Source organism: Semicossyphus pulcher, unplaced genomic scaffold (genome assembly GCF_022749685.1).
Source record: "Semicossyphus pulcher isolate SPU_LCO1_2020_fin unplaced genomic scaffold, fSemPul1.0.p SCAF_10, whole genome shotgun sequence".
Classification (NCBI taxonomy): domain Eukaryota; kingdom Metazoa; phylum Chordata; class Actinopteri; order Labriformes; family Labridae; genus Semicossyphus; species Semicossyphus pulcher.
In genome coordinates this window covers 15,679,326-15,692,914 of record NW_027211604.1, presented here as the reverse complement: position 1 = coordinate 15,692,914, position 13,589 = coordinate 15,679,326, and the positions used below count along the sequence as shown (strand labels likewise).

Sequence of the window (13,589 nt, the reverse complement as noted above, 5' to 3'; positions counted from 1 at the left end):
ACCCCAATAGAAAAAACAACGTTAAGGTAAGCTTGACGCACTTTCGCCAGTGTCATTTTTACGGTAAACTACTCTACTTTAGTATTGTTTTATTTTTTTAAACACGACAAAAATTCACCAAAATATGCAGAAATATTTCTGAAGTTACATACGATGTTTCCAGTTACCTTAGCTTAAGTTAGCCGTTGAACGCTGTTGAACGTTAACGTGCGTCCGAAAAACCCCCACAAAAAACTAATGGCTGAAACGGCTAAATGAAGATTTTTTGCCATATTTTGCCAAAAATATGAGTATTTGCTACATTCTGACCTCAAAGATGGATATTTGAGACCTGGAAGTGGAACTATATAAGTTTGATAAGTCGAGATATTTTTTCCATGATAGTTAGAATCCATTTTAACCCGTTTTCACTTAGCTAGCAACGCATAGAGACACAAGCTAGCTTCCATTTTATCTAAATATAATCCGACATAATGGGCTTAAACGCTAACACAAGTTAATGACAGCTGCCTTAAAGAAAATAAGTAAGTTGCAAATGTATATTTCAGAGCAACCTGTTAAAACCAATGACTATATAGATGGACAACGTGTCTCCATCTGCTCCCATTGTACGTAATTGATGCCAAAATAGCCCCTGTGATAGGCGCTGCCATCTTGCGATGGTGACGTCATATGGAGCCAGAGACTTCGCAGTAGAGATTGGCGAGTGAAGTGGCCGTAGCCACTTCCGTGAACCCAAACACACACTTTACTTTTGAAAAAACAGCAAGGATCCCGCACACCGGCATGTTTAACAGCAGAATAGCTTCTTTGTGTTGGTCTGAGGTTAATGTTGTAGTGATTGTTTTAGTTACGTTTCCACGCGCGGATCGTCCTCCACTCTGCTCACCCGGAACTGATCGGCTGCAGGAGCCGATTTTGTCAACAGAGCTGTCAATTATCATTTTGACAGCATCAAATAACTAATTAAAAATAAACTTGTCAAAAAAATGAACACTTGGACGTAAATCACCATGATAATAACTAGCTATAATGACAGAAACCATGTTTGAGAAAAATGTATCGGACGTGTATTTTGATTGTATAGTTTGACCCATGTCCCACCTGTTAACATGGAGGAGGCGGGCTTTAGGACCAATACTGCAGCCAGTCAGCAGGGGGTGCCCGAAATGTTTTGGCTTCACTTTTAGGGAGCTGTCATGTCGTCCATCTTTATATACAGTCTAGGTGAGTGTTTAAAACCTCGTTCACACAGGTTTTCTTTGACATATTCCTTTAAGGTTGTAATGTAACTCTAAGCTGTAGTGTAAGGTGAAATGTCACAAACAAAATCCTGTAGCTATTTCAGGAATACCTTCTATTAAACAACTGCTTTGATAAAGGACTGCATTGGCAATAGTTGAAGTACATTTTAAAAAGTTACACCAAGTAATGAGTCATTTAATACCAAATAATGTTTTAAAATGAGTCCCCTGAACTTATAATTTTCTTTTATTAAATGAACAACAGTCATAGCTTTAACATGATTTATTCACAGCTCAGTGTGTTGAATGTGGTGAGAAAAAATAAAACAGAAAATACATTAAAGCTTTGTGATAAATAATGAACTCATGCAATGTAACTTAATGTGTAAAGTGCCATGTGTTTCACAGCTTGTGGAAAAAGGTAACACTAGAGTCCAACCGAGAAATTTGCCAGCCACTTTTAGCTTATCAGAGATACTTGAATCATGATACATGTTGTTTGAATAGAAAAGAGAAATCCAAGTATGCAACAGAAAGTATCAAAGATTAGTTTGAGGTAATTTGGATAAAGATCATTAGAAAGTGCTATAAAATTTGGGGGAACTGAAGAACCGAATCCTCATCAAAATTGCATACTGGCAAATATACCTTTATTACATTAATTACTGAGTGCTTAAACGTTTAAATGGTCATTTACTAAATCCAGTATCAGTTGAACTCTAGTTGAAACCACACAAATACTTGTTAACAAAGCAATACGAGGCAAATGTAATGTGCCAGGCAATTGTTATCATGCTACATTTAAATATTTACTGCAGATGCAATAGTTCCTCAGATACAGCTTAATGGCTCTGAAACTTGTTTCTTGATTGTTGAGAAGGCACAAATGTCTTCACAAAGTGTTTTTGTCCCTTTGTAGATCGCCTGTTTTAGCCAACAGATTTAGCAGTCAGAGAAAAGAGTTGTCCTCTGAAGAGCTGTCCCACTGAGCTCTGCAGCTCCTCGGCCTGTTTGACCGATCCAGCTGCGAGTTGTTGACCTGGAGTGGTTTTGAGGGCTCATGCTTGGCATTTGGTTGTCCTGGGGGGTTATTGTGTTTACAGGAAAACTGAGTCTCGTCTTGTGAGTGGTCCTCATATTCTCTGCTCAAACAAGAGTGGTTTTGTTCAGTCCTTATGTCACGGTTGTCATGTGTGTGTTGCTTTTCATCCGATTGGCTTTGAGATGTGCTAATTTGGTCTCGGATCTGAGTGTGGTGATTCGACTCTATGTGATTAATGGCATTGTCCGAATGTTGATTGGTGTTGGGGCTCGGCCTTTGTGACAGTGAACAGTGGGTTTGTTCGGGAGAGTCAAGAGTCCTATCCTTGTTGTGAGAGTGGTTTTGGTGGTTGTGATTCTGCCAAAAGGCTCTGCGGAGCTGCTCCAACTCAGAAAGCAGAGGCAAACCGATGTCAAGGTGCATCAGCAGGTTCCCCAGCCACTCCTCCAGCTTGGAAAAAGATGGACTGAAAGAGTGAAAGACAAGGAGCTGTAGTGATGAGAGGTTGAAGCGCCTAACATGCTTCACTGCAGTAGTGCATTTGCTTTATTTAGTACACTATACACTGTTTGGACAGCACACAGTCCAGGAACCCAATAAAGGTACTTGGTCTCAGTCTAACTGAGCAAATTGCCACATAGTAAGTTATGTCTGCAGTTGCATATTTGTTTTCATTCATACCGTTTATCAGCATCCATGTCACAGCAGAGGACAGCCAGGGGCAGGAAGGCTGAGGGGCATTGTTGAGGGTGGTACTGCTGCAGGAAACTGGCTGCATTTAGGCCAAAGTCATTTGTCCTGGGAAGGTAGTCAGGGTCTGCACTCACTCTACCTATTATCTAATAGAGATGAAGATAGATCCATATTCAAGTGTTAAGATGCTTGATTACGAGTATGAATAATGTAGGTTTGTTTCTGTGAAATTTACACAAAATTTTAAATAATATTTACCTCGCAAACCATAATACCAAAGGAAAAGATGTCTACTCGTTCGTCATAGCTTTTCCCTGAGAGATGCAGAGGAGAGATGGGAAATGTGAACCATTTCTTAGTGTCCCATACTGACCTATGATGAAGATGTAGATATCCTATGTTCACTGTATTCATATAACAACAGCTATTAAACCTAAGAGACCTTTAGCTATGAGGTCCCACGTGAAACATCTTTTCTCATAATCAGAAATATTGTGCTTGTGCCATTTAAGTTTATCTTGGCAATCCCCTTCTATAACTGATAGCTTTGAACCTCATGCCCTTACCATGGATCATCTCAGGGGCCATCCAGTAGGGGTTTCCTACCACAGTGTAACGCTTCCTTCGGTCAGGCCTGCGGAGCTCTGACAGTGTCCCCTTCACAGGCCGTTCCAGAGAGGATGTTCGGCTCTGATTTCTCTCCTCCATCACCAGCCTCGCTAGTCCAAAATCTGCAACGACCACAGTCTGGTTCTAAACCCGGAGAGAGAGAAAGGAACGTTTAGCACATTTATTGAAGGTTTATTTTATTGTTTTTAAGTGTACTTAATGAAATAACAAATGCTCTGTAAGGTTTTATGTAGCTTGAAATTGGATCCAAAATGGAGCTGGCTACAAAATGTGACGCTCGTCTAGTTTGTTCATAGCAATTGCAAAAAGTAACAGGGAAACGAGGGAGTCAATATATTGATGTAACACTGCAAAACTGGGGAAATTTGGATGTGTTTGTGTTACAGTGAATATATCTGATGTTTACTGATGTGTGTGATTGCACCGTTTACCTCTCTGACCAGGCAGTTGTGTGAGTTCAGATCTCGATGGATAACGTTCATGGAGTGTAGATAGGCCTTAAAAGGAGAGATGTTTTATTTATTATGGTTATTACTGGACTTAGTAAGGATTTTGATTAACCTTTTACATTAGGAACAATAACCAGAAAGACTCACCATTCCAGCTGCAATATCTCTGGCATAACCCACCCTTGTTTTCCAGGAAAACTCCTTCTCCTACAACAACAGATTGTGACCAAAATGCTTTCTCTGTGTGCTTTGACATTACTCTCAGAGAAACATAAAAAATATTTTAACTTACCATTTTCATGATGGTCTCTCGGAGAGTTCCTCCCTTGATGTATTCAGAGACAAAGTTGATTCGCTTGTCTTTGTAAAACAGTCCAATAAACTTTAGAACATTTGGATGGTCCAGACAGCGCATCACCTTCACCTGTACAAATTGACCAGAAATGTTCTTAAACAAATGCTTCATTTAATTGTTGCGAAGTAAAAATAGTTCAAATGGGTGGGTTGGGTTTAAAACTGTGCTAGGGAACATTACTGACAGAATGAAACTTTGTTACTACCATCGAGGGCTCTGTATCGGTACTCAGTTCTTGTAGGGTATCGACTGAAAGTAGTATTGAAGTTGCTACATTTAATTTATTCGTGAATTCAATTCCTTTTGTACCCATATCTAGATAAACAACTATTTGTATGGGTTTGCTATTTGTGTGATTTAGCCAATCACACCAAGCACGGTCAGACTTAAAGCTGCAGTAGGTAAGATGGAGAAGAGAGCGGGCTTTGCTCCAAAATTGGAAAGATCATAACCTCCAGGTCCCTCCCCCTCTCTCTCTGCGGCGCTTAGTCCTGCCTCCAAAGCCCTCCCCGCAGAGGAGGCTATCATGCGTGCTCAGGCTAGTAACCACAGCAACTGAAGGAGCCAGATATACACTATGTAAAAGCGTGAAATGACAACAACCACAGCCGATGTATTACACCACCAACACTATATAAGCAGATATACATCAAACCAGCGGAAATCAGTGTTTTTGCTGTGAACGGTAATCTACAGCTAATTCTATTTAGCAAAACCACCAGCACTTAGTTTGCTAACAGAGACTGTGGAAAAAACAGCACCAACTCACTATCTCACTGATGTTGTGAACATTTAGCCGTGAGAGCACAGGCACACAGAACTATCAGGAGAAAGTCCGAAACAGTAACACTGCCCGGGCACTTCACAAAGATATTTTCAGCCACACCGCCATGAAACAACGCTGAACAGTAGCCACATTGAGAAGCTAACACCAACGTAACACAACGTCACAGTAACCGCAGACATCTTAGCAATGTGGAACATTAGTGCAGCAGCTAGTGTCACTTTAAGGCTACTGGTATAGGTTAATTGGGTCATATTTTTTAATGATATCCAGCCCTACCTTAAACCTAAAGGTATATGAAGAGAAACTATCGTCCTTAACTTGCATTATGGCTTTAGTACCAATTAGTATTATCTTGAATAATGTGACCACTAGTAAAGTTGGTAGATGTGAGTGTAATGGACTGCACTTATATAGTGCTACTTCTAGTCTTGCGACCACACAAAGCTGCTTTTACACTATATGTCACATTCCTACACACACATTCACACACTGATGGCAGAGACTGCTACGTAAAGTGCCCAACCGTCAATCAGTCATCCCGCTCACACACACCGATGGCTATACCACTGGGAGCAATTTGGGGTGCAGTGGCTTGCCCAAGGACACTTCGACATGTAGCCTGAGGGAGCTAGCGATCGAACCACAAACCGATCGTTCCCGATTGAAAGACGACCGACTCTACCACTGAGCCACAGCTGCCCCATGTGAGTGTGTAATGTTAACTTGCCTAATTCACGACATACATGGTTTCTTTCCTACTCTAATTAGAACTTACCTCCTTTAAGAAAGTCTTGTGTGTCTCTTCGTCAAACCTTATCAACTCTTTCATCACCATCACCTCCCCTGTCTCTTGGTGCGTTACCTTGACAGAAACAGGATAATCAAAATGCTGATTAAAATCAATGTCAAGAGCTGAAAATGTCAGCCATAACAATTAAAGGAACAAAGTGAAAGTTGTGAAAAATGTAAGTGCGCTACCTTGACAGCCTGTCCAAAGAAGCCCTTGCCAAGCACTTCTCCATGGATAAGGTCTGACGGTCTGAAGATGCGATGGGTCCGCTCTCCAGGGTCTACGCGAAGAGACTCGCAGCGAACCATGTCCCTCCTTTGAGATAGAAGCGGCAATGCTCCAGGGGCCAGAGGACACTTATCTATACTACAGCTGCGCCTGGAAAAGAAAAAATTTAAAAGAAAATGACTTGAATGAAAAGAAAGGAAAGTAATGAATCAAAGTGAACTGAGACTCAGCACTTACTGAATGTGTCTGGATCGCATTCCCGTCGTGCCTTGATGCTGAGGCGGCAAGAGGCTCAGTTTGATTTGTTCATCTGTCGCCTCCTCTGGACTTGGCTCTTCCTCCAGGCTCGGAAGTTTGTGTGTTGAAGAAAGTTCGTTATGGACACAGGGGTCCAGGCAGCTGATGTCTTCCATGGGATTGCTTGAGGGAAGGAGAGCGTCAGGAGACTGGGGGTTGTGTTCAATGGTCAGCTGCAGTGGTCTGCTTGTTTCCTGGATCACACAGTTTATCTAGAGGAGAAGATACTCTGTTGTCTTTTGGTGACATTTTATTCGTTTTCCTGGCTTAACTCTTGTTTTGTGGGTACCAGGTTAAAATTATTATCATATGGTCATAATATTATTGCTTAAACAGTTGGTAGTTTGAGACCTACTTCGTCAGGGGAAAGGCTGCAGACAGGGATGCCGTTGATCTCTAGTACTCGGTCACCAATGTGTATACAGGACAGCAGGTCAGGGCTGAGGACAGCTGAATTTAACCTGAGGAAAGTGACAAGGGTTAAATGAGTGTAGGAAACTTTCACCTTCCTGTTTTTTGAACCAAAAGTGGCTATATTTTGACAAAAGGGTGGATATGGGAGGGATGTTGCAACTTTTAGGCACACACTTAGGCATTAGTTTTCAGACCTGGAGGCTAAATCTACTTCTCTTCAGTCTATGTAAGACAGAAAATTGCCAGGCTGTAGCACCAATTGAATACTAAATTCACATTTGTTGACTTCTTCCATTGAGAGACTCACCCTGCCACAGTGACAAGAAGGCCATTCTCTTGGCTGAGGTCAGTAGCTACAGTCAGGCCTCGTTGGCCATCTGCATGGGGAGTGAAAGACACCAGCGCCACCATATGGGGACTCTTGCTGAGTGGAGAAGCTGACCTTGTAGTCGATACTACACCCTGACTGAAACAGTGGCCACTGCAGAATAGACACATCATGAGATAGAAGTCAGGACACTCATTAGAATAAATTACAATTTTTGCTCTACTCATTTTGTTCACCTCCAACATGCAGTTATAGAGACCACTAGTTTAATGCTTTACAAATACCAGAAGAGTTTCGTGCGTTCGACAAGCGTGTAGGTGTCTCCATCTCCAATTAACATTTCACAGCTCACACAAGTGAAACATTCAGGGTGGTACTTCTGCTCACCGGCTACCTGTTTGTACAGGGAGACAATGTGGTAAGACACAATACAGGGGCAAGAGAATAAAATCGTTTTTTACAAGAGGGCCAAATTTAGCTCCGATTTGTGCTTCTCTCTGCGCATTCCTGCATCAATGCCTTGTAGTGTCAGGATGTTTTCAGAGGATATCCTCTGAGAGTTGAAAGAAAAAGCCATTTACTCACACCAGGACAAAACACAGAGTCAGGAAGGCTTTCAATGTCTGAATTGTTGGTGTAGCATGCTGAAACTCTGTATTTCTTGTTTGATCCATCAGAGGATATTGGCATCAGCTCTCTGTGAATGTTTTGTCACATTTTCGATATCTGTATGGTCACTTGTAAGTAGGAACAAAATAGACTTCAATAGTTGGTAAAGCACTTGTTTTAAAATAGCTGCTTCGTTGATCAATTCAATCAATTTCTCACTGGCCAAGTTGTTTTGGTGCGAGTGAACACAAAAACAGAAAGGAGGATTGTCTGCTATGCTGACTTTGGCACTAGACTGCTTTTCTTTCACTTTTAACTGTGATGTTGTGGCTTATAAAAAAATGTTAGTCAGCATCACAGAATGAGACCAGAGGGGAAGAACCAGTCAGCAAATATTGTAGTTATCCTCTTATTTACAGCCCTAATTTTAGGTATCAAGGAAGGATTTTCTTCTTATTTACGCTGATAATGAAGTTACCATAATGAGTCCTGTTGTAATGCTCTCCTTGCAGCCGTGGCAGTGCTCTCCGTAACGGGCCCAGTAGTGCTTCTTACAGAAGAGCGTTCCCTCTCTTTCATAGTACCAGTGGGACAGGATACAGCTACACTCACAACACCTAAAGAAAGGAGGGAGCAGGGAAAAGAGAGTGTGACGGTGAAACAGTGAGATGTTGTTGAGAGGAAATGAGACGATGCATATTTAGGTTAAGGCTGTAAGACGATAGATACTTCACAGGTGCGTTTGAGCAAAGTAACGTGAGCCTCATCAGTGATGGAACAAAAGAGACGAGGCAAGTCGACCTGCCAGATCATCACACACGGGATCAGGTAGAACATTTCCAGGTCAAATGGACCATAACTGAATAGCCTTCAGTAAAGCCTATTTTCAATTCAATGACCAACAATTTAAGATGATCGATGCAAAGTGAAAGCAGTGATAAAAGTCATCATTTTTTACGATGGTTACATTTGTGTCACAGTTTCCGTCCAAGCACAACCCCTGGCTAGTCAGATACTTAAAGAGAATTACATAAGGTCTATTTTTACTTTTTATTTAAAAGACTGAAGTGTTTTTAATTTAAATGTTTGGAAGAGCTCAGAATTGTCGAATCATAATTTAGTTGCACTTTGTAAGTTGACTTACTGGTAGATGATTTTGTAAAGCGTGCACTGATAAAATCTCATATTGATTGCAAGCCCCTAAACTGATTCAACTTGAAATAGTTTGTGGCAGACTGTATATACATGATTTGTTGTTGTCTAAGGAATCGATATAATATCATACCACAAAGAAACTTGTGATTTACATCCCTGAAAAGTCACTGGTACAATGCCCAACTCCCCTTCTCTCTTTACAGGTTTAAACCATCCTAATGCTTTTGTTTGTCACAAAGTCAAAGTGATAATCTGGTAGGTTTTACTTTCGTTCTACTTGCCGGCACCTCATGGCGATAAACAATGAGCAATTATGGAAGTGAAATTCCCAGATAACCAGATGTCTACAGTTGGCTCCCTTTGTTACGGTTTAAACTCTTGATTTTCCTCGCTGACGGTCGCTTTCCTTTTTAGACTGTTTGCCTTCATCTGAGCGTCGAATTTGTTTCTTTTTTAAACATTTGTGCTTATTTTTGAAGTTGTATCTGTAGTCATGATCTTTTCTTTGTTTGTTCAGCCATAGCAGATTACTCACAACACTTGCAGAGACTGGAAAAGCAGCCACTTAACACAGGTGTGTTTGTTGCATTAGCTCCTCCTACCCTCTCTGGCAGACCAACCACTGCTGGGTGATGGAAAACGCGTCACTAACTGGGCGCCGCTTGTGATTTTTTTTCTGCGAATGTCGCCACAGACACCCAGTCCATAATACTGCTAATGCAAAGGCTTTCATCAGCGGGCCATCGGCTCAATCACCATTGTGTTACCTTATTTGGCGATAGTGACTTAACAGACATTTATTGTAATGAAATCTTCTAGATTATATCTCTAAGGCCGAGATATCAAGCTGCTGCTGCTTCTCCAGCACATGCCTGGAGGAAATACCGTTTTTTTCAGTAACAGTGTTGCAATGAGGCATTATAGATCTTGATCTGCTGAAGTCATCGTGACAGAGGGAACATTCAAACTCCTTTTTACAAAAGGGCTTCCCATGTAGGGTCACTGGTCAGTCACATGTCCTCACAAAAACACTCTAACTTAATGATAGTTTCCCACGGGTAGACCAACTCAAACATAGCAAAAGAGAACTTAACAAAGTGCACACATTACAACAGTTGCCACTTAACAACCACTTGTTCCTTAAATGTGTGTTTACTTTCAGTCATTTAAAATCTGTAAACAGAAACGAAAACAGAAAAGAAACCAGCAGCATCCTGGCTTCAACTGAATGTAGAATAATATCTATGTACAGTAAAAAGCTGCTTCCTTATCTGTACGACACTACAGCCAGAGTGGGAGGTGACTTCCTGGACAGAGTGCAGCTCCATGTTTCCTCTCTCCAAACCTCCACTGTAAATGTCATGCTGTTCTTACAATAGGGGATGTAAAGGTTGCCTTAAGGTTAAGAATAAGGTTTAGAAGGACTCAACTTCCCTGCGATGTTAGAGGCACTTCATGTCTTAACATTAGGAAAACAGTAAATTGTGTCATACATGCCCTAATACATTTTGTTACATAAAGGAAAGAATTAATAAGCATGACCCGTCTTTTGTTTTTTGCTTTGGTATTAATCAGTCAAATTGTGGTGGTTTTGGGAATGAGCTTGGTCAGTCAGTCACACTAGTGTGCCCACCACTACCATGTTGGTAATGTCAAAAATATCACTTAATGGTAGAAAATACTTTAATGAACTGGAAATAGCATCACATCTTTTGTCAGTTGTTAATTGAGAGTCACAGTATGGTCATCTACACACTATGGGAAGTACTGTTCCAGATCTGTTAAACTTGCCTGCAATCCATCGATGAGGAAATAATTAAGTAATAAAACCATCAGGCAGCTGCAATTTATTTTCGACCTCCTGTCTTTGTTTTTGTGCTGCTGGCGACGGATGTGGAACCTTCCAGCTTCACATCTGTGATTCTACCTTAACATCTGGTCGTGAAAAAAACCCTGGAATTGGCTGTGGCAAACACATTCAGAGAAATTACCCTCTCTCTTTTTCCTACTGCCACCCATTCCCTCATACTTCTACCTAGATCTGTTTCCCTCATCAGCCATGTCTTTACCCATGAACCTCCTCTCTGTTCTAAGATGTCTCCCTTTGCCACTAGTAGAGAGGCTGCAAACACACCAGCACCTGCTGTACATGAAACAAACATGATGTCGGGTCAAATGTTAAGAATCGGATGACGTATTCTCCTGCCGCGGTTTCCTCCTGTTCTGTCCATGTCGTCCTGCTGGGTTTCCTCTTAAAGAAAAAAAAGCTCTAAAACGGAAACATTTGTTTTTGATCTAATGGCATTGTGTTTGGTGTAAAAGGGATATTGTTTCAATTGTAATATGTATGTGCTGTGAATACACTCTGGGCAATCTTAACGATTTCTTTTATGTATGTTTTGATATAGACATGAGAAAAAGTTGGTAAGGTAAAACATGGGAAAACCACAAACACAAAAACACCTTAAGTTATGGATTGTAATGAAGCCTGCTTTGACACACAACAAGGCAGTGCGTTTGCCTGTTGTTGCTTTGGTTTCATAAACTTCTCACACACATACAAAAATGGATGTGAAAGTAAAAAGACTTGTTTTTCATTGCAGAGCTCTGTTTGAGGAAGTATCGCAGATGCTGAGCTACAGTTAGCTTCATTTGTCTGTCTTACTTTTAGTGACTCTCACTCACACAAACACAACTAACCCACTAATGACAGCGGCTCTTACCGTCCTTTCATTCCCCTCCGAAACCTCTGGTCCCGTCGTGACATTCTGCCCTGTCAGTCCACAGATAGTCAACTGAAACAATCCACAAAGTTAAGACAGGAGAAAGGACTCTCCTATACTTATTATTCTGTGTAGAAACAGGCGTTGTCTTTTCTTGTTTTTAATCCTCTCTCTCTCTCTCTTTCTCTCTCTCTCTCTCACTCACAGGCTTCCTGTCCACATGAGTTCCCCCTCTCATGTGCAGAGTAGCTGTGTGAGAACAACCTCTGAACCACAGGCACCAGCTGGCCAGTGTCCCTCTGCTGGCTGCTCAGAAATGGACCAATCCCAGTATAGAAGTTCTGCTCCAAGGACCCTCTCCTGTTACTTTCAGTATGTAGACCTCTTCAAGATACAGTTACACTCTTCTGCGGTGTCCACATAGCAGAGAGAGTTAAGCTCACAGTCTAAAATGTGAAGCTACATGGGTGTTTATACGATGCAGTATGTGTTTTTCCCATGAGTTGTGTGAGAGAGTCTGTTTTGAAATGAGCCCTGTTTCCATCAGCACATGCATAATCTCTTTATGAATGCCCCAATTACTGCACTCCCTGACCCCGCAGTGAAGTACTCTATTCATCGCACACAACAAACAGGCAGAATTTATTGAAAGCATAAGAAGAACAGCTCAGACTAAAACTGTAGATACTGTTCAGTATGGAGTTAAGAGAACCTCAGATTATGACCCTGCTGCTGTAGAGCGCTTGACAACAGAGTAATGACAAATCAGAAGGGAGCACTGTGGGTTCCTCATAATGTGTATGCTAGTTCAAAGTTCATTTCCAACACTACTATAGCGTCAAACTGTAGTAGTGGTGTGCCATGTATGCAGATGCATTTTCTTAAAGGGCCAGTTCGCCGATTTTTCAACCTCAGTTCTATCATGGTATTATAGGGAGCTAATGCCATTATGGTAGGAAAAAATGCAATTTGGCTCTGTGCCTTTGGAGGACGCGATCTGTTTCTCCAATGGGCCCTGGAAAACCTCCGCCAGATGACGTGTTTTACGTCGTCTGGGGCCAGGGAGCTTTCTAAACTACATCTCCTCAATCCAGGATGCCCGCCTCCGATGTCATGTGTAGTTCAAAATCATCAGGTTTGAAATATAGACTGCAGACCCGAAGATTTTATAAACGATCCAGGTATTTCGGATTCTGTACCGCTCTGAGCTGCTGCCTGCAGCGAAGCCGTAGTATTTCACTCCAGCGTCTCTCGCTGGGCCGTTCCTTTCAGAGGGAGGGGCGCAATGCACGCTGGGTGTTGTAGGAATGTAAAATGGGGGAAACCAAAGGCTATTTGTACAACTTTCTCCACAGCTATGGCGGCAATTTTAAATGTTATTATTCTATAGTATCGATTACAGAGAACACCAGCTTTGACTGACAGTGGCTTTTTTCAGTGGCGAATTACTCCTTTAATGCATGTTGCAAGTTCTGCAATCTAAAAACAAAGACAGGTATTTGTGTGAAGGGAGTAAGGGAGAAGCAGACTGACAGAGTGATAAAACTAAGTCACTTATCTGCTGTTTCACCTGCTATTATTTCACTGAATGTATGTTTCTGTCAGAGTGAGGATCAGCTATGTTATTTTATAAATGTTTAGTATGGTTTAGTGTCATCTTGCTCATTTTGCAGTTTGCCATTACAAGCACCTATGCAGTAGACTACTTACTACACCACGTATTGTTGTAAAGTATACAGGATTATATGTTGTAGTGTGGTTGAGGTTAGTATGTCATAGGTCTATATGAGTCACCAGGAAGACAAAGTTGACTGCGGCTCTAACTTTTCTAGTCTCCCCAGGCTG

General features: G+C 41.5%; 1 protein-coding gene across 1 annotated transcript; it reads right to left on the bottom strand.

Moving 5' to 3' along the window:
- Nucleotides 1-1,477: 1,477 nt before the first annotated feature.
- LOC138594584 (LIM domain kinase 1-like) lies at nt 1,478-11,980 on the bottom strand. The gene is made up of 15 exons (XM_069665731.1): nt 11,745-11,980; nt 8,345-8,483; nt 7,542-7,651; nt 7,237-7,410; nt 6,871-6,976; nt 6,456-6,727; nt 6,179-6,368; nt 5,976-6,062; nt 4,351-4,482; nt 4,206-4,265; nt 4,041-4,106; nt 3,546-3,732; nt 3,238-3,293; nt 2,968-3,125; nt 1,478-2,752 (listed from the first exon to the last, which is right to left on the bottom strand). The coding sequence occupies exons 1-15, from the start codon at nt 11,786-11,788 to the stop codon at nt 2,194-2,196; spliced, it is 2,340 nt and encodes a 779-aa protein (XP_069521832.1). The 5' UTR covers nt 11,789-11,980; the 3' UTR covers nt 1,478-2,193.
- Between the last annotated feature and the right edge of the window lie 1,609 nt (nt 11,981-13,589).